Genomic DNA, 26,280 nt, shown 5'->3' with positions numbered 1-26,280 from the left:
CCCCCAGGGCAGTAGCACGGGGGGGAGCACAGGGTGGCTCAGGGGTGCTCATTTTGAAAAAGGATATAGAAGTGGAGGAAACTGCATGGAGGCAAGAGGGAGGGAGAAGAGGTCCAGGGGTGGCTGTGGAAGGAAGCTGAGGAGGAGAGACTGGGTAGGTCCCTCCTTCATCTGCAAAGCCTGCTTTCTCTGGATTTGAGAGAACGAGAGATCAGAGTATACAGAGATCTTTTTTTCCTATCATTCCTTCTATTTGCATGTTTTTTTCTCCTTCTATTTCCCACCCTCTTCCCCAGGATACCTGCAGTGCTTTTGCCTCTTAGATCAAATGTTTATGAACTCACCACATGAGATAACCAATAAGGAGATAATTAGCTGCAGCTACGAAAACCTGCTTTAGGAATTGAATTAATATTACTTTCCTTTTTTTTCCCCCCTTTCAGATTTGTTACCATGAACCTCTTATTGTCATTTGAGTCTATCTGCATTCTTCTGCTTCTCCAAGGTACGTTTAACACTGCCTTTTTGCATCAGGGTGGCTCTGTCACAGACACTTTCTCTCTCTCCAGCTGGAGTTCTTTGCTCCATGGTAGAAGAGCTGAGTATTTTTCCAGGAGGTTTACATATAAATCTCTGAAACATAGTTTCACACAGGAAGGGAGAAAATAATATCTGAAGAAACAGCTTTTCTGAGAATTCGAACACATGTGACTGATTTGTATGTGAAAAGAGTATTTTATATGGGAAAAAACATGATAATTTGTGCAGTATGTTTCCTCCAGTGCAGTTATTTTGTGTGTCCTATACTTACGAGTATAATTTCTAGAATCCAAGTCTGGCCTAACTCTTGTTCTAGCGCTATGTCCCTGCATGTAGTGAGCAGAGGGACTGTCCTTTCTTTGCCCTAGAATGAGGTCCTTGACTGTTTTCAGGGCCTCATGTTCTCTGTGTCCCTGCCAGAAGTGCTTTTTTTCCCTTAGATACACTGCTGTGCTGTATCACTAAATGATTCTTGGTGAGTGTAAAAATGCCAGCAAAACAGCATGTTTGCTACTTTAGATTAAAGCGTGTATGTCTGTTTTGCTTTAAAGGCAGTTCTTCAGCTTCATGAGTGATTTGTCTGTTTGATCCCACAGTTTTGCTGGTGTTGGGTATACAAGAAATTCATGCGGCCCAGGAGGTGATTGTCAAGATCTCAACTGCTGGCCAGTGTTAGTTTGTTTTTATAAAGCAAGGCTTATACTTTCTAAATTCCTTCTTCGCTTGTTCTTCTGCTTGTGATTCTATGAAATCTCTGCTTCTAAGGCCATAACTTGTAATGCTTACTCCAGCAGTGCCTCCTGGCTTTCCTGGGCCATGCAATTTTAATCCTTCATGTGTACTTAGATTTAATTACTGTCTGTTCTGCCACCTCTTACTGTCTGGAAAAACCTACTCTGAACTCTATGTAGTATATCGGTGTAATAAACTTTCACTTCTCACAGGAAATACATCATGTATTTAACATGAGACAATATGATAGTTCAGGCAGAGATGTCATCCCACAGCAATGACATGCCCGGATTTTACCTCTGCAGCCAGATGATGATTGTAACACTGCCCAACTTGCTATTCAGGTGGTAAAGCCCCAGCATGTAGGAAAAAAAAAAAATATGGAACACTCTCCAGCCACTCTTGTCTGTATATTTTTTTCTTAATACTGCTCTAGACCATGCTGAAGAAACAGCAATACAGGAGGACCGCTGTGATGTAAAAGAAGAAAGCAACTGGTTTTGATGAGGTGGTGTTGAGCTGTATCCTTCACCCTCCCTCTTCCAGCAGCTTCTAATCATGGGGAGCATCCCTGGGGCAGACATGGCCACTGAGTGTAAGCACTGAAGTGAGGAGTGCTGTTCTGGGGGGACCTGGTCCCTGGCACCCTTGATGTGTTTGTTGTCTGTGGTCATCACATGCTGAGACAGGCAGAGCTTCCATTAGACTGCTGTGCATATCAAGATGGATATGAGCCGTGTGTTCCCCCTTCTTTACAGGGTATCAGTTTGTGACTCTTCCTAGAAGGTATCTCCTGTGTGAGAGGTGGAGTGAGAACTGAGGGCAGCCAACCTTTTTGTTATTTGTAGTGCATCATGGTCTGGGCTGCATGGAGGAAGGGTGTAAAACAGGCAACACCACAAGCAGACCCCATCCAGTCCTCAAAGTTCCCAGCAATGCTCTGGCAAGCGCAGCCTTTGTCTGCTTTTACCCTCACTTGGCTTTTCCCCAATCAGTATTAGCATTCCTTGGATGGTGACCCACCCTGTTTTTCCCCAAATTTGGCAATTTGCTGGCCAATTGGTCTTTTTATCTGTTCCTTCAGAGCTTATTTCCAGTGATCCTGATTCAAGGAGTCATATTTAATTATAGACTCAATTCAAGATCAGACCTTTTTTAGATTTTTTTTTTTAAAGATTTTCTTTGATTTTAAAGTCAGTACTGGCCATAATGTTGTGAGCACTGTTCACTGGGCTCCTGCTGGCCAGCAGACCAGCCAATGGTCAGTATGCTCCCCTGATGTACATGCAGTCAGCTACTTATAAACAGTATCATGTGTTCTCCTGTTAGCCATCATTTTCTATGATGTCTGTCAAGTGATAAATTCTATTTTTTCCTATGCCAAATATTCCCTCCAGCCCCATTCCATAGCATCATGCTTTCAACCCAGACTTTTCTGCTGTCCTATATTTGGATGTTTCTCACTTATGCAGATCGTCAAGAGTCCTTTGATGGGCTACAGACATCCTGCTCAGTAGTCTGTTTTGTAGCTACTTACCATACCTGGGTAAGTGCCTCATGGCCATATCTGTGCAGCTGCAGAAAGGAGAATTCCTGCTCTGGAGCCAGCATAGGACAAACTGCTAAACTCCAGAGCAACTCAAGAGATGATTTCTCCATGACACATTTGCCATTTTTCACGGTCCTTACTGGGACAGAGGCTCAGAAGCCTTCTCTGAAGGCCTGGGCAGAGCAGACAGAATCTGCAAAGTGGGGGTGCAGGTGGGCACTCTGGTTATTGCATTGCTGTGTAAGGGTCTCAGTGGTGAAGACAAGCCTGAAGGAACCAGAGTGGTGCTGGCAAAGGGGCCTTGCACTGGCTGGTCCCTGCTGCAGAATTGTATGGGGCAGTGGAGCTGGCTCACAAAGGACACTGCTCAAGGGTGAGTGAGGTTGAAGGGTTACAAAACCCAGTGACCCAGAAGGAAATGCTTTAAAACTTTCAGTCCCTCATAATGTGGCATTAGAAAACACTAATTATAAATTCAGTTTCTTGCAAGCAGGAATGATCTGGAAAAAATGGTGATAAGAAAATGCATGTGGATTGTGGAAGGGCGTAGGTCAAAAGTGCTCCTTACGGCTGGGCTGTTCAAAATCTTGTTCCAGAGGAAATACTTGATGTGTTTCCCTCCAAGCTCTATTCAGCTTTTCAGTTGAGTTTCTCTTGAACATGGTTTTAGGAAATGCTGCAGAGATGACTTAAAGATTTCTGTGTTAATGCTTTGAAAATATATCTTCAGAGTCTGCACAGATTGTCCACTTAATCCCTCAGTGAAATTGAAGGCTTCCACTTCAGTGCACCCACCCCAGGAACTTGCACTTAGGAGCAGGCATGTTCACACAGGTGGAGGTGATACAAGGACAAATCTGAGGACTGAATAAGAGGCAGACTTCTGTGAAATGTGTTCCTGACAGTACCTTGGGGCTTGTTCAGAGAGTTTGTTTTTAGACAAACAGAGTGTGGTTTGAAAAATTCTTCATAGATGAAACACGTCTGGGTACACTGGTCTACAGGTTGTGGACTCCTCCTTGTTAATGTCTGTACTTTAGACCTCGAGAGACTGCAGGTCTTCTGCACCTATGAGACACTGTCACCTCTCACTGCTGCTCACCCCCTCCCCATCCTCACAGAGCTGCTGTCCCTGCTGTTAATATTATCACTGAGTGGGCTCCTTAGACCTGTTGGCATCTTCCTTTCACTGAACTAATAAAGCTGATCTGGGAACCTGAAATCCAGGGTGAAGCTCTTGCTAACTTTGAGGGCTGAATTTTCCCTGGCACTGCTGTAGAGTAGGAATGTGTGCAGGGTTCTTGCTATGAACATGGGGTTGCCCAGGCGTGTGCTCTGTAAGTCTGTTTGTCCGGATTTTCTGCTGCTTGCTTGCTTCTTGCAGAGAGTGAGACTAGCAAAATTCATTTACTTACTTTGTTTTCTTTCTCCCTTTTTTGGTTTGTTTTCTATAAAATCTGCCTACCTGAATTCTGCAGTCACATATGAGTGCAGTCCGAATGTGAGCACACAGTCTAACAGTGTGTATTTTGCTTGTTCTCTCCTAGTGATGCAGTGCTTAGGTTCAGTAGATATCCTTTTCCTCGTGGATGGCTCCTACAGCATTGGCAAAGAAAGCTTTGAAAGGTCAAAGCACTTTGCAGGCAAACTCTGTGATGCTTTGGACATCAGTCCAGACAGGGAGAGTGTCAGAAATGTCTCATTTTAGTTCAAAGCAGCTTGGCAGCCTTTGTAAAAGCCAATGATAACACATTGAGTGAAAGCCCAAAATTCAACCCAGCAGCTACTGTGGGGTCAGAATATTTATTCAGAAAGAAACAGTGAAGGTGTATGATTTAGTGGGGCTCAATAGCACTTCTGAGCTCTTCACTGATTTAAACAGTTCCGTTTGGTCTTGAAAGGATGTAATCTTTCAGGCTGAAGAATATGATTTGGAGTTTTTAAGTAATTTTTATTTGATTTTGGATGCTCAGAGGCAAATATAGAAAAAAGTTGGATCCTTTTGTTGATTTTTTTTTCCCCCCAGGGGAGTAGCAGAATTTATCTCTGGAAAGTTAATCACCTCTCTGTACAGATGTTAGTGATACAGTCTGTTTGTCCTGGTTCTCCTAGAAGATCTCTATTCCAAAATAAGCCCAGAAGGGTAGAAGGGAAGGATTTCATTGCAAGGCAGTGGGGCTACAGTTTACATGGCTGCCATGAGTGACTTGGAGGGGATATTTTTATTCCTGTTAGATCTTCCACTACCACACAGTTGTACAACACAGCAGGTCACAGTTGGGTGCCCTGTTCCTTTGTGTCTGCATCACTTCCCTCCTCAGTGCAGTTGCAATTCTTTCTTCAATAAAAATTTGGATGCTTTCTCTCAGCAAGTCTATGAGCACCATCTCCTCACACCAGGGCTCCTACCACTGAATGTAAGGGCTGCAGCACAGTGTTTTTAAATATTGGTGGTCCACAGACACAGTGGGGACTGACTAGCTGGGACTTTAAGTTAGAGTCTAAGTAGGTGTTATTTACATGTACTCAATATAAAATAAACTAAAATAAATGGGCAAGTGTGGCTAGGTCAAGTTCTTGTCCATTCCTGTTTTAGACCGTGCCTCAAATCAAAGTCTGATTTTGGGCATTGAGCAACTGAAAGGATTGATAGGAGCTGCACTGCTTGTTGTAAGCATCCTCACATGCATGGTCTGGGCACTCTCAGGTCTTACCCGCTCCCTGGAGCCAACCTGTAGTTTCTATGTGTCTGAATCAACAGGTCTTGGGATATGTCTCTGAGGATTTCAGGCCAGACCTGGCTGTAGTTCCAGCTGCACATTCAGTTCCTCATTACACAGATTTGGAGCACATGATGGGGCAAGGTTTCACAGCCCTCTGCCATCCCTAGCCAGGGGGCTTGCAGTAGGTTGTGATGATTGCTGAACGTCGTTCCCTCTTGGAGCCTCTGAATAAATGTCAGGTCGTTAGGGAAGGACATGGCAGAGATGTCAGGTCTCTGTGCAGCAGGATGAGGAAGCTGAGATGGGGTCAGGAATGGCAGGGCATGCTGGAGTTTTGAGGATCCTCTAGTCCGTGTCTGATTCTTCAGAGAGGTCTGGGAGTAAAGGAGGAAGAGCCAAGCCTTGCCTTTGCTTCTGGTTCCCTCTTAAGGGATGCTTAGACTTGCACCCAAAATATAATCTCCTCCATACCAACTACTGTCACTATTCCAAGCCCTAAAACCAAAAGCTGCTGCTTTGCCTGTTATTACAGAGTTCAGTTTCTTTTGGAAGTTGAAATCACCATTCCACCCATCACTTTCTCTTCAAAGAAATCTTTCAGCTTTCGTCTCTCAGGTAACAGCTACATAATGTATGAGACTCTCTACAGACTGGGTGATGATGGTAATAAGTCAAAGTGTGTGTATGAGGCTTTGGCAGATGCTAGGTGACTCAGATTAGATAGGTATTCCCTTTTCTGGCACACAGTAAATTGATTGGAAGTAGAGACTTGCAACCAGGAAACAACTGCAGTGCAGACTTAGGCAAATGTAGAATTTGGACATTTGATATTTGCAAGTTTTTGAATTTATTATTTTTAAATACCATCCTCTGTTTCCCCTTTCCCTTCTCTTTTTGTAAATTCTTATGTATCTAGGACCTAAACTCAGTACCTTTTTCATCTCTGATCATGTCACATTCCATAAAACTTCTTGTAAGGCTTGAGTGAAATATTCTGGATGTCCTACTTAGTACAGGTCATTTACTCTGTTTATTTACATTTTTTCAGGCATTTTTAAGTATAGAAAATGTTCTTAGGGAAAGCAATGGAAAAATAATTGCCTTGTGTTGCCTACTGTGCTCAGTGCCAGAGGGGGCTGCTTTTCGTAATGGAAAGATTGCATGCATAGTGCCTAAATGGTTTGATATAAAAAGTGTTATTTACAAACATATTACTGTCCTTGAGGCTACTAGATCCTTTAAATGGATAAATATAGATCTTGAACTGGCCTGTAACTGCAACAGAGGCTCCCATGATGTTTGTAGATGGACTTTTTTGTCAAACATGTAGTCTATATAGGCAAGTCTGTGGTGTATGTTCTCTTCAAAGTCCATTTAAAATGCCAGTAACTTAATGTGCAGAACAGTGTTTGTCTCAAAACAATTGAGTGTTCCCAAATCTGTAAACTGATCAAAGGAGCAAAAAACTCTCCCATATACCTCTCTTTCATACTCTTTAACCTCTTCTTTTAGGTCCATGTGGGAATGATACAGCTTAGCTCAACTCCTCACCTTGAATTCCCGCTGGATTTGTATCTAACTAAACAAGGAGTGAAAGAGAGAATTAAGAAGACTGTGTTTAGGTCAGCTTATTTTACAGCTCTTCTCCTTTTTTTGTGTTGTGAATGATCTCTAGCATTTTGAGGTCTGAACATTTCCAGCAGCGTGATATCCCCAGGAAGCGAGCTGAATGAACAGTGCATGTCAGTGAGGTCTTAAATTCACAGTGTGCTAAAAAAAATACATCCTGGTCTGTTTTTGTTAGTGAAGGATGATATGCTGTGGGAAGAAAGTTTCCAGTGTCCTGCTATAATGTGATTAATGACAGCATAGGGAAGAGTTTTTCAAGCCCCTTCTGGCAGGTCTGGCCTACTCCTACACCTACTCCTCAGAACAAAGCCCGTCAATGAGCCCTTCAGGGCAAGTGGGTATGTGCAGATTTTTCAGAAGACCTTGTCTGCAGCTTTTAAAAGAAGTCTGGCCTTTCATTTCTTGTTATCCCATTTATTTGTAAACAAAGGATGACTGGATTATCTTCATCCTACTTTCTGACTTGCATCAGAGAATAGGAATAGATGGAAATAAATTTTCCAGAGCAGAGTTCCTCCCCACACACTCCATGATAGCCCAGACCCCAGCCTAGAGGGCTCCCAGTCACTTCCAAGACTTCAGGACACATTACAGTGCAGGGAGTAAGGCAACTTTGGTGTCTGAGATAGAAATGAACTGAAGTGGATAATTTATGCTATGTATTTAATGGCCTTACTCTTATTTTGGGTGATCCCATCTCCAAAATGCAGGTGGCAGTAGTCAGAGAACTAGATGGCTGGCCACAGGGTATTGGGTATACTGGTGCATACACCAGCAGCTGGTATACCTTCCCTATCATACCAACACTGCTGGTGAGCAAGCTGGCAGATGAGAGTATTGTTTTTGATTGAATTTAGTGTGGATTTAAAGAACTGGAACATCAGGCAGCTTTTCTTAATGTTTGCTTTGGTAGCATAAAAGGTACTGGAAAAGCCCTGAAGAAAGCCTGCCTTGTATTTGGTCCTCCTGAGTTCCCAGGGGTATGCTAAGAAGCTCTCAACATTTGCATTTGCCCTGTGCAACCAGGGTGCTTTGAGGCAAACGCTTTTGCACATGTTTGTTACCTGTTCTGTGCCATGGGTTTTCTAGATCTGAGAATTTCTTCCCAGTCTAAACCTTGCCTGTCCACTAGCCATTACAGTTATATCAGTTGGAAGCCAGAATTAACATTTAAATACAATTTTCTTTTCATTCCAAATTAGAGGAAAAAGTTTAAAATCTCTATAGCAAATAAAAAAATCATTTGGAGCCATTGAAACACATCTGTAATAATTGGATGTAAAATGCTAAAGTAAAATTCAAAAGTAAAAGAATAAATTTGATGAAATTATTTTTTTTCTTTTGTTTCCCACTCAGAATAGACATTTTTGTTATGAAATATTTGTTCTGAAAAATTACCTTTTCCAGAGAAATCTTTTTCTATTGAAAACACAGTGAGGTCAACCTTGAAAATAACTTGTTAATCTTTTAATTCATTATAGGTTTTATTCTTCAGTTTATTATTAATCTTCCTATTTCAGATGGAAAAGAGTCTTGATAAAAACACTCATCCAGGTGTTTCCAAACAGTATGTCCAGGTAGGACTTACCTTTTTTGAAATTCTATTTACAGCACAGGATAAATAATAAATAATGAATAAAAATATGAGGTTCTACTCTCACTTCTAAAAGTGTTGCTCCTAAGTGAGGGATTGTGATCCATAGCAATAAATTGACATTACATCATAGTTTGTTGCCTCACTGTTACTTATGACCAGAATTCTTCTGGATTAAAATATCTCCCCATCATTTATCCTTTCACTTGAGGAGCTGTTCACTTGTGACTAGCTCATATTCCTGGTGACTGAGGCTCTCACAGCTCACTGATGTCTGCTGGGAGTTAATGTTCTTCAGCTAAGGGAGTGTGGGATGAGATGCCTCCATCCGTACACTTGGTACTGTGGGCATCACCAGTTTAGCAGGGAACCTGACACTTGGTAATTGTCAATGTTTTTTTCTGACCGTGGAAATAGTTACACTTTGAGTGCAGTTTGAGTTTTGCACTTAACTCCTTCTCAGTGCTTTTTCAAATGGCTTTTTCTTTGACAATACATTGGTGCCAAGGCTGCATGTTTAATTCTCTGCTTTGGAGAGTATATGCAGTTTCCTTTCTCTTGCAGAATTCTGCTGCCATGAATATAATGTATGAGTTAAAGATTAGTTATTGAGAATGAAATGGATCACTTCAGAATTACTCTACTTATGCTGTTAACATATAGCTTTAGAGGTGGGTGTTAGGGTATGATCAGAATAGGGTAGGAGGGAAGATGTTCAATGATAGTGCAAGAGATGATCAGAAGGAGGGCTTTGGTCAGGAAGTGCTGATTACTTGAAACCAAATATCCTGTTAAATTCAATCTAGTGCAAGCAGGACTTTTGGGGAACTGTTGTGCTCCCTGACTGATGATTTGGGTACTTGGCCCTGCAGATGCTCTGCCAGCCTGGGCAGGCAGTCTTCCCAAACACTGCAGCCAGCAGCACCGTGCCTGAGCATCAGGGCACCTCGGTGTCAAATTTGTGCTCTCAGGACCCCAGTTTCCTTCTCCTGGGAACCTGGACTTGAGCCAGGATTCAGACTCCACTGGGAAGCCCTAAAACAGCCAGGTAGCATCTGCCATCCTAATATACTGTTATGCAGTGTTATCCTGTGATACACACTACTGCTGGCTTTCCAGTTGCCTGGGCTGCTTCCCCTGGCAGGCAACAGGCAGGTCTGTGGGGATGGGCAGTGGCCCCTACTGCTGGGGCAGGCAGCAAGATAGGCCCTGGGTGGGTTGTGTTCTTAAGCAGCAGTTCACGCAAAATCTTGAATTACAGCTGATAATGTCAAAGAGTCTTCAAAATAATAGGGAATAACCAAAGTTTGAGTAAAATGAGGATAAAGGAGAGATGGTTTCTGTGTGTCTCTCATCACACTGCTGCCACCAGTTTTAACTAGCAGCAGCTTGTCTAACTGGACAAACTCAGGTGATGTTGGTGTTACATTTAAGCATTAGCCTTTAAGGAGACAGTTTTCTTTATTCTAAGTGAAACTGAACATTTCAGTGATGCTGTTCCCCATGTACCAAACACCTGACCAGAACTACTTCACCTTATCTCAGTGTTTGCAAGGTAGAGTATGTTTTGTTTTAAAAACTCTGTGGTTTACACTTAAAAATTTCAAGACAGTGGAACTCCATATCCCTTCAGATTTGGACATTTGAGTTCAAAATTCAGTTCAGTTTCTCAGGGAGTGTGTTAGAGAAATCAAAGGTTAAAGAAAAATAAGATATACTGAACCTATCAAATCTTAATGGTGCAAACACACCTTGCCAAACAAAATACGAGCAATCAAGAAACCAGTTTTGATTCCTTCTTTGCTAGTTGAAATCTGGAAGGGCTGTGCTAATCTTAGTAATTATTCTATATTTGCATGAATGTAACTTCATTGAAATTATTCCAAAGCAAATGAAGTAAGGTCACAGTCTGACTTGTTTTCTTCACAGCTACCTATTTGAGAGCCATCCCACACTCTGAAGTGAACAGTGTTGATGAACAGATAGTGAACTGGAACAGAGCTATCAAATAGCACTTGCTAAGCAGACTCTTTAAATGACTGGATCTGCCTGTATGGGGGATGGGTTCGTTCAGGTCAAGCAAGCTAAATCTGACAAGTTGTTAATGCAGTTTATCTTTTGCAGATTAATAACACTCTAGCAAATATACAGAAACTTCACAATTTTGCTTTGCCATCTGTTATTTGCATAGGGAAATGCTTAGAGACATACCAATGTCTCTAAGTGAAGTTGTTTTAAGTTGACTGAGGGCATATATGCTGGACTCGACAGCATGATGGGCTGAAGTTTGAGCCCTTTTCAATTTATGGCAATGTTCACACTGGAACAGGATGGGAAGGGGCAGACTTTCTGCTGACTCTCTCTCTTTCCTTTCAGACCCTTGTGACTCCCAGCCATGCCAGAATGGAGGTAGCTGTGTCCCAGAGGGGCTAGACAAATACCACTGCCGGGGCCTGGTGGGGTATGGAGGAGACATCCACTGCAGTAGGTGTGAACCTGCATTCTCTCTCCTTCCTTCTTGGCTATGTCCTGCCATTGTGATGCTCATTGCATTGCCATACAGATGGCTGGGATTAGGCTGTAGCCTGCCTTTGGGCTTTATTCCAGGATACGGGCTGAGTTTTCTCTCCCATTGGTTTAACATCACTGATTAGTCACTGATAGGCCCAGGAAACTTGGACATTTTGCCTAGAAATCTTACAGATATGGAGAGCACCAAAACAGAAGAAGGTCACACCCTGATGTATCTACCTTTATTTCTAAACACAGGCACAGTATGAGCAGCAGAATAAGCAAGCTGGGAGAGTTATAGCAAAAGAGTATATGTTGGCTCACCTCCTGCACACATCAGTCTGTAAGGGTCTCCAGATTTGGGGATTTAGCAAGAGAAACCTAGGAAGGTCCTATATTGAGAAAATGGTAAGCACTTAATTCCCCTCAAATCAAGGCCCTTTAAATTGTCTCAAATTCTATGAGATGAAGTCTCTCTCCTTTCTCCATGATATCCTGAAACTCTGAGTGATTTCCCTGGAATACTAGAAGAGCAGAGTTTTCCATCAGAAATATCAGCAATCCCCTAAATATTTCATGTCCCTAAAGACTTATGTGGTATCTGACCAAAATGAAGAACATTCCTGGCACAGCTGTCCTCCAGCTCATGCAATGCCTGGCAAACCATTTAGCTTGCTAGACAGAACAGCCCTTTACCATGCCTCAGCGCTTACAGCAGACCACAGCTGAGGTGCCCAATGTGCTTGTCTTTTTGCCCTGCATACAACAAATTTCCCTCTCCCTTTTCAGCACCAAAGGTGACCCTTGAGTGCAGTGTGGATCTTCTTTTCCTCATGGACAGCTCAGCAGGGATCATGCTAGAGGGATTCCTATGTTTCAAGGCATTCCTAAAGAGGTTCCTTGAAGCTGTGATGGGTCCAGACTCACCAATGAATGTGGGAGTGGCCCGGTACAATAATCATGTCAAGATACCCATTGAAGTGAGGCAGCACAAGGATGTGTTTGGTCTCATGAAGAGCATTGAGGCTTTGAATTTCAGTGGAGGAAGAACTTTGATAGGGAGAGCCCTGTGGTACATTGCACAGCAGGGCTTTAGGAGCACCCCAGTCTTCGCAGATGTACAGGATTATCTTCCACGGGTAGTTGTCTTGCCCACTGACTCTCAAGATCCAATGGCAGAAGCAGCTAAATGTGCAAGGGATCCAGGTATTTTCCTGATCGGCGTAGGCGGCAGCTTTCTGACAGCAGAGCTGGCTGAGGTGACTGGCAATCCAAAGCAGGCAATCATCTATTCCAGCCCCCAGAATCTGTTAACAAGATCCAGAGCTGCAGAAAAGAATCTGCAGTGTAGACAATCCTGAAGGTAAGGAAGGCTGTGGTGTGCACATTGCAGGAGAAGTTTGTCAAACTGGAAACAGGTGTTTCTGAACTGCTGAGGAGGAGAGAAGGTCAAAAGACCGAATGCCTTTGGTTTGCTTGTGTTAGTCATAGATCCAGAGACTAAATTTCCCTTGCCACTTTTTATGATGGAGCTGTATCTGTTGGTGATAAAGGATCATGGATTGCCCTTCACAGTCAGTGATTAGCAGTGATGAATTTTGCCTAGTATTTGCCCCACACCTGTTTTTTTTTTTTCGTCCAGAAGGAGTATATGTATTCTAAAAAAATACAGTGTTTACTTTCTTTAATCCAGGCTACCAGGCTCAGTCCCTCGATTTGATGTTTGCAGTTCATGCTTTGGCTGTAGTTGGCCTGGAGAATTTCCTACAGCTGGGAGACTTTGTCAGAAGTGGGTCTTTCCACTTCAGCATCAACTGTGATATCACCCAAATTGGCCTCATGGTCTATGGCAGCAAAGCTCACACCATGTTCGTTTTGGACACTCACACTAACAATTCAGCTCTTCTCCAAGCTATTGACCAGCTGCCTTTCCTTGGAGGCTCAGCCTCTGCTGGCAGTGCCTTGCTGCATATTTATGGTGACGTGATGACTGTGCAGAAAGGAGCAAGGCCTGGTGTCAGCAAGGTGGTGGTGATGCTCACAAATGGAGGTGGCATGGAGGACGCAGCTTCCCCAGCTTGGCAGCTGAGGAACAATGGCATCTTGATGTTTGTGGTTGTCGCTGGAGATGCACAGAGCGACTTGCTGCTGAGAGTTGCTGCGTCTCCCAACTACTTGGTCCGCATCTCCTCCTATGAAGACCTGCAGCATTATGAAGACCTTATCATCGAAAGAATCTGTGAAGGTAAGAATGTCCCATCCTCACTGCTTACACTGTTGCCACGGCCTGATCATAAACCTTGTAAAATTGGCATAGAGGGGACTTTCTTGTCCCTTGTAATCATAGATTTTCTGATGCTTTATAGAGCAAGTTTGATATTATCATTTACATTTAATAGATGAGGAATCCATGACCTCGATATCTGGTGATTGCCCAAAGCAATCCTATAGTAGTAGGAACCAGCTTTCTTACAATCCAGGCTCCATGTGATTGGCTCTTTCCAGATCTGTCAGATCTAGGTTCTGCATTCACTGCAAGTACAAGTTTGTTTTTGATGTTGCTTTAAACCTGTAAAGTTTGCCATGCATTATTGTATCCCATGCAGTGTGTTAGGAGGTTTAAGGGGACACATTTCCACAGCTGATGATGTTGGTTCCTGGAGTGAGGGTTCTGATGCCTCCTTCAACAGGTTTGTGCTTGGGCATTTGCAAAGCAATAGATCTGAAAATTCTGTTTCAACCTCATCATTCCTGCTTCTAGCCAGTGTCCCACTACTGAAGTTTTCAAGTAGGCCTTGGACTTAATCCCAAAAGGAGGATCTGCCTGAACTTGAAGCCTGCTAACTGTTAAGTAAATGGAGGTCTTTAGACAACTTGTGATTAGTTTTGTTTGCGGGACCATATTTTTATCTCCAAAGCATTCAAGAGGAATGGCTTTTTGGAAAGGCAAACAGCCCTACTTTGTAGATATTGGTGGTAGAGAAAGTGCTTCTAGTTGCTTATTACACCAGCTACTCTCTCCCCACTCAAAAGTTCCATGCCTTATTTCTCATTCAGAATAGCCCAACTTTAACATCTTGCTATTTGGCCTTTTGTAAGATCAAGTGAAAAGGCAAGTTGAGCTGTACTGTTAGTAGCAGCACAAAGATCACTCTTATCTTTTGGCATGCCCTTGGCCCTTTTAGGATTGGAAAGAACTAGAGAACTGTCTCTTCTGAATGAGAAGTTTGTCTCCTGGTAGACCTTTGCAGACAGTGTCTGCCTTGAGCTTTTCGGTGTGCTTGTATTGCAGCAATATTTTCAGTGGTGTTATTATAAAAACAGTCTACTGTACCATGAAATTAACCACAAGGCCATGGATGAAGGGAAAGAGATGACAAAGTTCGGTGATTCAGGATAATAACATATCATTTCCTGAGACTGAATGACTACTTTTATTTCTTGTGCAGGTGATCAGTATTTGTACTGTATGGGCTGGGACCAGGGTTGATGTACAGATAAGCCTTTCATTCAGTCTTCTAGTCTGAGTCCAAAACTCAATAACAGAATCATCCATGACTTTTAAAAATTATGACTTGTCATAAAAGTGTATGAAAAACAGACCCTGGCTCTGAACACCTGGAATATTGCATTTTATTTTGATACCTAATTTTAAGGAGACCAGTAAAAAATTATCCAGGGACCTAGAAGGAAAGATCCCAAGCATTAAATATATATGGTATGTGATTAATGGCAATACAGGCCTCTGGAATCATCAAAGGGTAAAATCCCTGAAGTGAGACAAGCTTATTTAAGATGACACTGTATTATCAGTAGGCTTATAAAAATGATGTCTTGTCTGAATAGCATGATTCCCCCAAACAGAACACTTACACTGTGGGTCTATCTTGGATGGAAGTGGTAGTTGTATGGGATGTTGAGCAAAGAATGTCCCGGCAGAGCACCAGGAAAAGCCCAAGGCCTGGAAGCCAAGCTTTGGGTCTATGAGATCCTTTCCACTTTCATCACCACTGACTCTATCACCCTGTGATGAAAGTGAAGACCTCCTTCCCTGGAGATCCACTGTCAGGTAGGGCCTTGTCTGGGATATCACAGAATCACAGAATAGTTGAGGTTGGAAGGGACCTCTGGAGATCATATCTGAAGATGACAAAAAAAAGTTATTGAAGCCAACTTGGGCCTATATAAAATAAACAATAATTGAAGATTGAGATCCCTCAGACCTAGCATTTGGCTACTGAGAAACTGAGTTTTGATGATAGTTTTGCCTAATTTAGGTGTAGATTGAGAGTTGATGTGCATATGTCAACATTATCTCTACAGAGAGCAAGAAAAATCTGCTATCGTCTACAGTAATCATTTTGATGGATAGGGGGTTGAGCTTGTGTTTTTTCCTCCTTTCTGAATTTCTCTGTTACCTTTTGCTACTGGAGAGCGAAGAGCTAGGTTAGAAGGTCCAAACTCTATACTATCTGGATGTTCAGTGAAGGAATTTCGCATCCTTAGCAATGCTATGGCAGAATTGCCAAAAGACTTGGAAGAAGATCCCATTGGGATGATGCTACTTAATCTAACATATTCACAGCAAAGCATCATGAAACACTCCCTGCCCTGCCAACAGCTGAGGTTTGGTGCATTAAAAGGGTAGGGAAAGCTGTCATATATTTCACAAGAACAGAGCTAATAACAATGTGGGTTGTAGTTGCAAGCTTTTCTCTCAAAACTGCTAGAAAGTTGGCCAGAAATTTTTCCTGCCAGAAATTGTTTTCCACTCATGCCATCCCTACTCCAGCTGACTTGTGTCTGCTTCTCACTGATGCAACCTAAAGTTCTCTCCAGGGGAGAGACAGAGTGGGCTCCAGCTGGAGCTGGAGTATGGGATTATAAACTAGTTGGAGCAAGGGATGTGTCTTACTCTGCTTTTGTGATGCCTGGATCTGAGGGGTTTAGAGATCAATGTGTGTTCAATACACAGCTTTGAAGATGGTGTGTTCTACTCTTCTTTGACATTCAGCCTAATGGGATGTTACTCTTTCAAACTTTATATTAGCCTCCAGATCAGAACATCTAGCAAAGCTATTCTCTTCCTCTTCTCTAGGTTAAACATAGGCAAGTTTTGCCTACAAAGATGAGACTGTGGGCTTTCCTTCTCCTCCCATATTAATGTGGTTTTACCAGCCCAGAAGCCTCAGATGGCATTTTCTTAGGCCTGGAGTATTTAATTGCTGCCATTTTTTGCAGCACTCTTGATGAATGCAGGTCCTAGATATTAATGCTCTGTAGATGTGCCTGAGCCTGCTCTTGTTCTTGTGTTTGTTGCAGAAGCAAAAAGCCCTGTGAACCTGCACAAACCCAACCAATGTATGAACCAGGGCATATGCATCCTTGGGCCTGGGAGCTACTGGTGCGAATGTCATGGACAGGAAGGATCCCACTGTGAAAGCAGTAAGGCTTGGCAGATGGTACCTGCAGCACATATCACCTGTTCTGTCCAGTTCCTCTCAACTGTTTGCAAATCTGCACCCCTCTCTTGCATGAGGACAAAGCAGTAAGTCCCTGATAGCTGTTTTGTGACTGGGCCTTGGTGCTGACATGGTCTCCATCTCAAGGGAAGTAGAGAGGTTTGGGTTGGTGATCTTTTCTAAGTGAGTGCTTGCCCTGCCCAGGCCCTGCTGCATTAGGGGAAATGAGGACATCTCACAAGAAGTTGCATCCTTACACATTTACAAAGCAAGCTGACTCTGAAGGAAGCTCAAGAAAGTCCTAATGATTTTGCTATTCTTCTTCCACTCCGGTCTGCACCCCTTCTCCATAGACCTTGTTAGTAGACACTCTCTTTGCCTTGCTCTGGGTCTGGCCTAATTTTAATGGGAGAGAGTTGTCTGTCTTGGACTGTGATCCTGTATTGCTCTTGGCTTTCAAGTTCATGGTGCAAAAGCCTCCCATTGTTTTCCAGCTCTTCAGCAATATAGCAATGGCCAGAAGGCAGCAACCCTCCAGCCTCCCTGGAGCTGGCACTGTGCCCACAGCAGGAAGTTCTCAGGTGAGAGGTTTCCCTCCCAACCTCCCACTCCCCATCCCACCCAGCTGAGTTTTGCACTTATCTGAGCCAAGGAGCTCTGACTTCCACCCTAATGCCTGTAACATCTGTCAGGTAAAAGCAAAGGTGTGCTTGCTGAGTTGTAAGAAAGTGATCATGAGTTAATTCCTTGATCCTATAGCCCTTATTCTGCTGCTCCATTTCTATTCTGCAACAGGAATTGTCAGGGGTGATTCTCCAAGATCACTAGTCCTTCCTCTGGTCTCCCACGTGCAGCAGAGTCCACATAGGCTGCAGCACTTCTCCAGAGCTCCCCGCCATACCGAAAAGTGTGTGGATTGGAAACACTGAGAGAGATGCACTGAATGCTCCAGTTCTCCTCCTGGGAATGCTTGCTTATGGCCACTTGCAGACACGATCTGACAAGCCACTGCTGTCCTCTGCAGTGACCAATTTACTCTGGCCCAGAGACTGTGCTGATACTGTTCCCAGTTCCTGCCATCACACAAGCTGAGCTTCTTAGTGCTCTCTTTCTTTTTGTATCAAGTAGATATTTGTGTTTAAGTATTTATTATTGGTATTTTGAGTTTCCTCATCCAGACTCTAGTGCCGTGGGATTTTTTTTTTAACAGACTTCTTGACAGATCTTTAAGTTAGTCTAAAAATACAGTAAAAGTCTGAGTAATTCTGGTGCTCCTGGTGAAAGGGGTTAATGTAGATTACATGCTGGCAAGCAGAGCTGCAAAGGCGGATGTTTTTAAGAGAGTATTGAAAAAAATGAAACCATAAGCTGAATCAGATTCTGAGTCAGCTGTAATCTTGATGTTAATTTTTGGACCAGCAAAAAGATATATTTGTCTTTCTAAATCTAACTGATTGAGCTCAGTCAGAAGTGATGGAATTTTAATGGAAAAATTAGAGAATTAAATTGTCTGGTCTATATATTTTTAATGCTATAGCTTAATACATCCTTGCTAGATAAAGAGGAGTAGGGTAGTTGGTCCCCCTGGCTCCTTATGTACCCCCAATCCTGCTGCATGAGGCACAGGTGCTTGGGAACTGGATCTGGTGTCTTTTTTAATGAAAGATATAATTCTTAATGATCTTTCTGAGCATACTCTCTTTCAGGGTTCTTCTGTGGCTCTGAGCTTTACCATATCACCTTACTTTCCTTTCAGAGGTGGGCTGTACAGAATAGGGTGCTTGACCTGACCTGAACCCAAACAGAGTAGTCAAATGGCACTTCAGCCTCCTCTCACTGTTTAAAGCTGATTCACCCCCAGCATGGAGCAGTCTGCACAGTGCCAGCTGGGCCTCTCATGGGCTGTGATGCTTCAAGCCCAAAGACACAGTTTGGCCTCATGCCTGCATCTTTCAGAGCATCAGCCTCACTGGATTGCTAGATCAATTTGCCCATGAAACTATTCAACTTAAATAATTCCTCCCCCAGGGCCACCTAGTTCACACTGTTGTGTGGTTTTTCTGCTGCTTTTCCCATGGCATCCCTCACCTTCAGAGACCAAAGCAGCTCTGGAAAGAGCCAAGGCAGAGACATTAACAACTGTGATTGCCGGTGCTAATGAAAATAGCATCTATTGTTCCCAGAAGAAAAGAAAAATCCCTTCACTCAGATGTCCGGGCCCCACGTTTGAATGGTAACATTAGATGTACAAAGAGAGACACAAATTATTCTTCAGATTCATTGTCAAAGGAAGAGTGGTCTAAAGCCCTGTTAGGGCTGAAAGCTGGCACCAAGACAAGGTAACACTATCTTATACCTTGTGGGAGAAAACAATCCAGGAAGAAAGAGAATTTCCACTTTCTTTTCACTGTCAGTAGATTGTCTATGTCCTTAGGTGTGTAAGGCAAAGCAAAACAGAGGCTTAATTGAAGGGCTGACATTTTGAATAGCAATAGAAATTAGTTCACTCTTCACAGCATTTTGTCCTCTGCAGATTCAGTCTTTTCTCTCAAACTTACTTAAACACATTCACCTTGTTCAGCACACAGCTCTGAAGCTGGGACATGCTTTCCTAGCCTCATACAGCTGTGTAAAGCCTTTTCCTTTCTATATATGTTGCCTGCACATTTTACAGTGCTGCTGAGCACTTGGGCACACGGCAAACGTAGTTTAATTGTAACCTTCACGTGTACGTTTTTTTTATTTTAATGCATAGCTAGTAAGAACATTTTTAGAGTGTATGGATGGGCTTTACTGGAACAGATTGCTTGTTTGGGCAGTAAACTAGGGAAAATCGTTTTCTGCATTTTAAGCACAGATGGACAAAAACTGCTCTGTGTGAAGCAAGAACCACAGATGATTGTGAACTCTGGTGATGGGCATGAGAATTGCATGCTGGATGAGCTACATCTAGCCCTCTGCATCAGTTTCTGAAGGTGCCTATAAGCATTAAAGAAGCCCTGAGGCTTGCAAGGCTGTTGGCCCTGCCCTCTACGAGTCCCTGCTTTCCTAAGGCTCCTGCCCAGCAGCTATGCAGGGAGTGCCTATCTCTGAGCAAGGTGGGCTGGGAATGGGTTTTCTGGTTAGTCTTACTCTTGATTCCCATTGAAAGACCCTCTTTCCAGTTTGTTTATTGTTTTTTGTTTATTGGTTTGTTATTGCAGTATGAGCAATTTGAGATTGAAATTTGAGCAGTTACGGAGGCACTGAGGAAACAGGCATAGGCAGAGGTAAGAATTACTGTGAAGGACAAATGCAACTGCTGCTGCCCCTTCAACACTCTCTCCCCCTCACTCTCTCCCTCTCCCCCTCTCTCTCTCCCTCCCCCAAATCTCTCCCCTCTCATCCCCACCTCCTCCCCCCCCAGCTCAATCCCAAGTCTAGGCACCCTTTTGGGATTCCAGGGCTCAGAGGGCAAATTGGTTTTAATGGACTGGTTAAGAAAGGATGGAGAGCCAAACCCTCCCCAGGTCTTTGCTGCTATACTTTGCTGAGCTTTCCCAGGGAGTGGAGTTAGTAGTGCCATAGCCACTAAAAGATATCTAACAAATGCATGTATCTATATGTTTTGGTGCCTGTTCTGTAATGACTGGCCTTAGCAACTTTACTAACACTTTTGCTTCCTTTCCAGCTAAACCTCTTCCTGACTTTCGTTTCAGCCATTCCAGCAAGCATTGAACACAGCACAAAGTTGCTATCTAGTGGACAGACTGAGGTAGTAGATGCATTTTCCTTGCCTGCTGGTTTTGTGTAGGAAAGAGGGCTGGCTCCTAAAATGCAGGCAAGAGCATGTTACACATGTATTCATGGAAGCCACATCATTACAAATAAAATAGACTGGTAACATAATACACTTGACATTTTATTATAAAACCCTCTAAAAAGCCACTTTATAGGTCACAGTTACAACAAAAGAATGCCTTGAGTTAGAAAAACAATGGGGACATAGAGACGTTGTTTAATGATGTTTCGTGTCTTGGAGTAAGTAAGTGTATTGCTCAGGACTTGTCTGTGTTTGTTTGTTCACTATTCCCTGCTAGTGATATCCCAGCAGCACTACTGATGTTGAGCAGGCTGTGGAGTGGAAAGCAGAGCAGCTCTCCACCATCACTGTCTAGATACTACTGTGAAATGCCTGGACAACCACTGCCAGAGGACAGCTGCCAGGGGTTGTATGGTGATGGTATGGTACTAAGGATATATTTAGGGTAGAGAGAGGCTCTTCTGCCAGCTCACGTGTCAAAACAAAAGTTTCATGGTGTACATGGCTTCTCTGTCGTTCAGAGAGTAAAGTTACCTGGGTCTTGAGCCAGATGTTTCAGTAATTTTGTGCAAGACTTTTTTCCCTTTTGCAGACCTTACATAGGGACAGGCTGGGGGCCTATGAACTCCTTCTAATACTTGGGATTAGCAGGTTACTTAGTCCGTGCTTCAGCAGAGACTTTCAAAATGGGAGGAATGTCACCTTTTTCACTGCCAAGATACTCTGACCAAGTGCTTGGCTGCACGCAAGCTCTATGGCAGTGTCATGTGAGCCTAGAGCCTCTCCACAGAACATCCTCACTCACCCATGAGCCACCTGTGCAGTGATTCCTGGAGGCACAGGCTGCCCCAGGAATCAGGCTTTTGTACCTGTACTCCTGTCCTCTAGGAGAAGGACCATCCCTTGGAGATGGTTTGTGCCTCAGGCCTTTCAAAGGTTTTCTAGCACTTAAAAAAATATCCAGATCAATGGGTCTAGCAGGGCCTTTCCCTTTGCTGCACAGAGCACTACAGAACTGACTGTTGTGTGTTTACAAGTGGGGAAATGCCATAGGAGGAGCAATTTGGGTTAGGAAGCTGTAGCGTTTCCCCTGTCTGTTCTTATCCTGGCTTCAGGTACTGCTCATCGATGTATCCACAGGGCCCTCAGAACAATTCATGTATCCTAATCAGGTTATCAATCATCTTTGTTGCTTTAGCCTCTGCAGGGCCAGAAACCAGCTGCAGCTCCCCCTCCACCCAATGATCAATTCAGTTACTAAGCTTGGACTCAAGGTGTGAAGGAGTATCAGAGGCCATTAGGTGTGGCAGCAAGTCCCAGGGAGGAGAGGGAAGTGGGTGCATGGATTTCTGACCCGCTCTTTTTTTTTCTATTTCATGGTCTCTAAGTTTAGGAGGATGAGATGTCCCATATCCATCATTAGAAAGCTTGACCAGGGAGCAGAGGCCTGAGCTTTGCAGGCTACAGTGTTGGGCTCAAGGGCTATATTTTCTTTTAATAATTTGGATAGAAGCGTCACCCCTCTGCAGCACTTCATCACAACTGCTGCTGAACCAGCATTACCACAGCACCAATGCTGCCTATGGCTCAGCTGGAGATGTGGCAGGGAAAACTCTCCAGTCAGTCTCAGATGGGTGCAGGACCTGCTTTCCCCGGAGACTAGCCTTGGCCAGACTGCTGCTTCAGAAAGGCCCCTTTAACATCAGACACAGGCGGACTGTATAGGGCCATGAGCCCTCCTGCTGTTGCCTGTGACAACAAGAAGTCATATTAGGATCCTTGAGGCCTCCAGGTGCACAGAGCCAGCATGCACAAGACAGTGTCGTACCAGGCTGGGGATGAGTCTGTGAGAGAATCTGTGGCCGTGGTTGGGGCAGCCTGGTCTGCCATGGCTCAGGGGGGTGGGGAGCAGAGGTCAGCAGCAGCAAAGCACTGCTCACAGTCTGGGGAAGAGCCTGTGGACAGCATAATTTTTTGCTCTCCTTGGAAAGAGTTAGCCCAGAAGAGTGCATTGGGATGCAGCTTACTCATCTGAAAGGTGGTCCAGCCTAGGCCACTGACAATTTATTAATAAGCCTTCACATGTAATTTTTCAGAATGAGTTCCTCAGCTGAAGTAGCTGATTATCTTCAAACAAATTAGTTGCATCTGTTTGGAAGATCTTCCTTTGTCCAGAGCTCTTAGTGCCGGTAGACTGTAAGACATCTTACAGAGTTAGAAAGTGAGCAGGGATCTTCCTTGCTATTCTGGCAAATCAAACCCTGCAGCAGGCTGGTAGCTTTATAGGAATAAAGCACAGGGCATGAAGCATCTGGTCACCAATTAAAAATATCTGCTTCATCTGTATGTATAGTTTCCCCACTGTTAATTGAGAGGAGTTTCCCCACTGGACATGCTGTTGTGCGCTTCTCATTTGTGTTTCAACCATCACTCCAGTCTGGCTTTCTACTTCTTGCCCTTGATTGAAGGCTGAGTCATCTGCAGCTGTATGATGAGAGGCAGCAAGACAGGTGAGACTTTACTTGACTGTAATTTACTATGACAGATTGAAAACCACTAGGGTATAAAGAATAGCAGAGGCCCATTCTGAATCCACTAATGTCACTAATATAGAAACCTTAATAACTCATTGATAAATCTTCAGAGTAGAATTACACAAAACATCCCTATGTACAATAACATTCTTGTTTACATCAACTGGGTTAGAAATTTGATGCAAGGATTGCCACTGGTTGTTACTCTTTTAGCTATATGATAGGACTTGTGTGGAAGGAGCAAGATCACTTGATCATTTGTGATGGTAGCTGTTAGCTCCACTGTTGCATCTGAGCAGCTGACATGACGTGGAAGAGGTGCTAGGTATGCGATTGTGTTTCACATCCAACCTCTATCTCCAGATGACTGAATTCTCTTGTCCTTGCTTGGGCAATTCCAGTCTTTAGTCCATCTTGAAAAATGTAGTTCTAACTAGCACCCTTTTTCTCCCATTCCTGCCAAAGACCAAAGGATCAATTAGTCAAAAGGCAAGTCTGTCAAGTAGCTTTAATGTGCATCAGATCAGTTAATGGTATCTGACACCTGGAGTGTTTTTGGACACCCCAAGCCAGTGTTCAGAGCAGGGTGGGCAGGGATCACCCCCTGTCATAAGCAATAATTTCATCATAGAGTTTATACTCCAGACAGCAGTGCCACTGTCAATGAAGCACCAAACAAGCAAGCAGAAGCCATGAGGTGGGATGGAGGTTCATGTGGCACATTTGAAGGAGAGGTTGAGAAAAGCTCAGTGAGCTTCCTTGGTTCATTATAAAGACTGATCATAATAAGGAGAATCAAGTATGAAGCAGAGAAGGATGATTTGTTCTTTCTGCCTGTACTGAACTGCTGTCTCTTGGGGAAGAGAAGGAGAACGCTAAAGCAGGCTAGGCATTTTACAGGCTGAGTGGAAGCAGTCTTCCTGCTTCCCTCTCAGGCACTGAAAGACACAAAATATTCACACGCTTCTCAGGTACTCAGGAGCAGACTGCCTGATGGAAAGTTATCCAGCCTCCAGCTGCTTATCAGCCAGCCTCTGAAAAATGGGGTGTACTGAGCTATCTTATTTTCAGAACTGAAAGCTACAGTGAATAAAACTCTTGTTGCAGTGCTGCTGCTGCTTCCTCAAGGAAGCTGAGGCTTACACTGGTAGGAATAGAAACAAAGGCTGAGGAAGGCCACGTTATTTTCCTAGGTGAATAAGGAGATCCCTGCTGTGGCTGCCACTGGGTTGAACTTCCTTGCAATTAAAACTGAAAAATATTTCACCATTGTTTCAGTGAAATTAAATCTCTAGTTTACTCTGGCTGCTTTTAACAGTCAGCATGGCTCAGCTCCAGTTATAGGAGAACATTTGCAGTTCTTAATTTAAATTGCAGCCAGGTCAAGCCCAGGTGAAAGACCTACTGAAGGAAAACAAGGCTGATTTGCTTCACTACTTCCCCCCGGGGCTCAAAGACTGGTACTGAGTCTTGGCTACTTCCCAGACAGAGAAGACACAAGAACTTCCCAGCCTGCAGCACCATCGCCTTACATGACAAAAAAGCAGCAGCCATCCAAGATTGATTTTTGCATGCATTACCTTAGCTTTCTGTAGAACTGTCCCTTTTCCTGTTACCATGACAGATAAAGGCCTGTTTTTTAAAGCTGTCGCTGAATTGACTGGTGAGTTCTCTGCACTATTTGCCGGACTGGTGGTTTTCATCTGAATCTACAATAAAAATAATAAAAATTGTGATGACCTCAGACTGAAAAGATTGCTGTCTTTCATCACCATTTCCTAGAAAAAAGCTCAACAGTTATAGCCACAGCCCACTTGTACTGAGAGGCATTTTTCAGTGAAATGCAAATGTGAAACAACACCGTAATGTACATTTATAGTGTATTAGCATGTTGAGGAACTTAAGCTGAAGTACAGAGAAGGGCTTCATGAAGATGTGAGTGATAGTTTATCATCTTTCCCATGTCATTTTAGTGTTTCAGAAGCCTTTCAGTCTTTGATATAGCCATACTTTCTGTCTGTTCTATAAGAGAAAGGCTTGTATTTCTGTTTTACAGGAACCAAATTCTCAGAAAGGAATTTAGGTGCCTAAATCTCCTTGAGAAAACTGACCCTTTGGTCAGCTAAGCCCAGTAGGAGCAAAACAGCATGACCGTTGAATGTATTGCTCAAGGTCCCACAGAGAAATAAAGCTGGACCTCCTGAGTCCGGCCACCTTTCAGCTCCTGTACCATGGCTGTTTATCTTGTTTCTACAGTTCCTGGGGTACAGGGCTCTGCAGGTGAGGTGCAAACCCCCGGCTCTGCACAGAAGCTGCTGTGACAGCCTGCTGCCTGGGGCCAGCTGGCTCCCAGTGGGATGCCCTCCACAGACCTTGGGGGCTGCATTCTCCAGGTGTGTGGTGTCCACAGCAGTGCCCAGAGTCACAGGACCAGACTCTGCTTTCTTCAGGTTCTCCTTCACTTCTACTAGGCTCAGCTCCAGGTCGACCCTCCTGCTCTCCTTCTTTTTGCACTCTTCTTCTATCTCCTTCAGCCTCTGCTCAAGGCTCTTATCTGCAAAGGCAGGAATAACTCAGTAGCTTGCTCCTGCTGAGCCACCACTGTGCAGGTTCCCAGGAGTGCAGCTGATGCACCAGCAGCAAGCACCCAGGCAGAGGTGGGAGCTCTGCACAGCAGCTCCTCAGTAGACAGCAGTGTGAGGCACTGGGGCAGCCATGGGGGAAGAGAAGACTTTGAGTGGGAAGAGGGAACATGAAAAACAGCTTATATTACTGCCACATAGGTTTACCTTATAGCTTGTCCCAAAAGAGATGAGACATGTGACACAAATGCCTAAACCTTGAGTATACATAACACTGACACAAAATATTGGGCTACTTCCACCTCACTATAAGCCACAGCAAGAGACCAAAGCACATTAGCAATGCCCAAGACAGAACAAGCTCTAATGCAGTCTGGCTTGCACATTTTGGCTCAGAGCACTACTTCTGCCCAGGCTGCCATGGTGCACAGGATAGCTTTTCTGCTATTTCAGCAAAAGGGCGCAGGGTAAGCCTGTCCCTCCCATTTTGTGGAACAGAAACTGTGGCTCCCGGTCCACTTCAAAGCTGTTTTCAGCATTGATTTCTCTGGCACTTTAGCCACTGTTAATGTGTCTGTGGTCCTCCGTGTAGTGTCAGGGCTGCAAAGCACCTTTCTATTCC

General features: G+C 43.8%; 2 protein-coding genes across 3 annotated transcripts in view; one reads left to right on the top strand and one right to left on the bottom strand.

Moving 5' to 3' along the window:
• Positions 1-447: 447 nt before the first annotated feature.
• Positions 448-17,669, top strand: VWA2 (von Willebrand factor A domain containing 2). The gene is given in 11 exon segments (XM_062580388.1): positions 448-505; positions 1,137-1,211; positions 4,369-4,508; positions 7,057-7,166; positions 8,719-8,750; positions 11,144-11,251; positions 12,068-12,596; positions 12,598-12,641; positions 12,972-13,523; positions 16,601-16,723; positions 17,536-17,669. Coding segments are annotated over 11 exon segments (1,899 nt in total). The 5' UTR covers positions 448-453.
• Positions 17,670-20,628: 2,959 nt separating this feature from the next.
• Positions 20,629-26,280, bottom strand: part of AFAP1L2 (actin filament associated protein 1 like 2) — an 81,868-nt gene continuing 76,216 nt past the window's right edge. For both annotated transcript variants that reach the window (XM_062579595.1, XM_062579596.1), the window contains exons 17-19: positions 25,449-25,630; positions 24,657-24,785; positions 20,629-23,532 (exon numbers count right to left, since the gene is read on the bottom strand). In XM_062579595.1, coding sequence (XP_062435579.1) covers positions 23,506-23,532; positions 24,657-24,785; positions 25,449-25,630 — 338 coding nt within the window. In that variant the 3' untranslated portion in view covers positions 20,629-23,505. The remainder of the gene's footprint in view (positions 23,533-24,656; positions 24,786-25,448; positions 25,631-26,280) is intronic.

Source organism: Rhea pennata, chromosome 7 (assembly GCF_028389875.1).
Source record: "Rhea pennata isolate bPtePen1 chromosome 7, bPtePen1.pri, whole genome shotgun sequence".
NCBI classification, from domain to species: domain Eukaryota; kingdom Metazoa; phylum Chordata; class Aves; order Rheiformes; family Rheidae; genus Rhea; species Rhea pennata.
The sequence above is the reverse complement of the archived record's forward strand: the minus strand, read 5'-3'. Positions and strand labels throughout refer to the sequence as shown.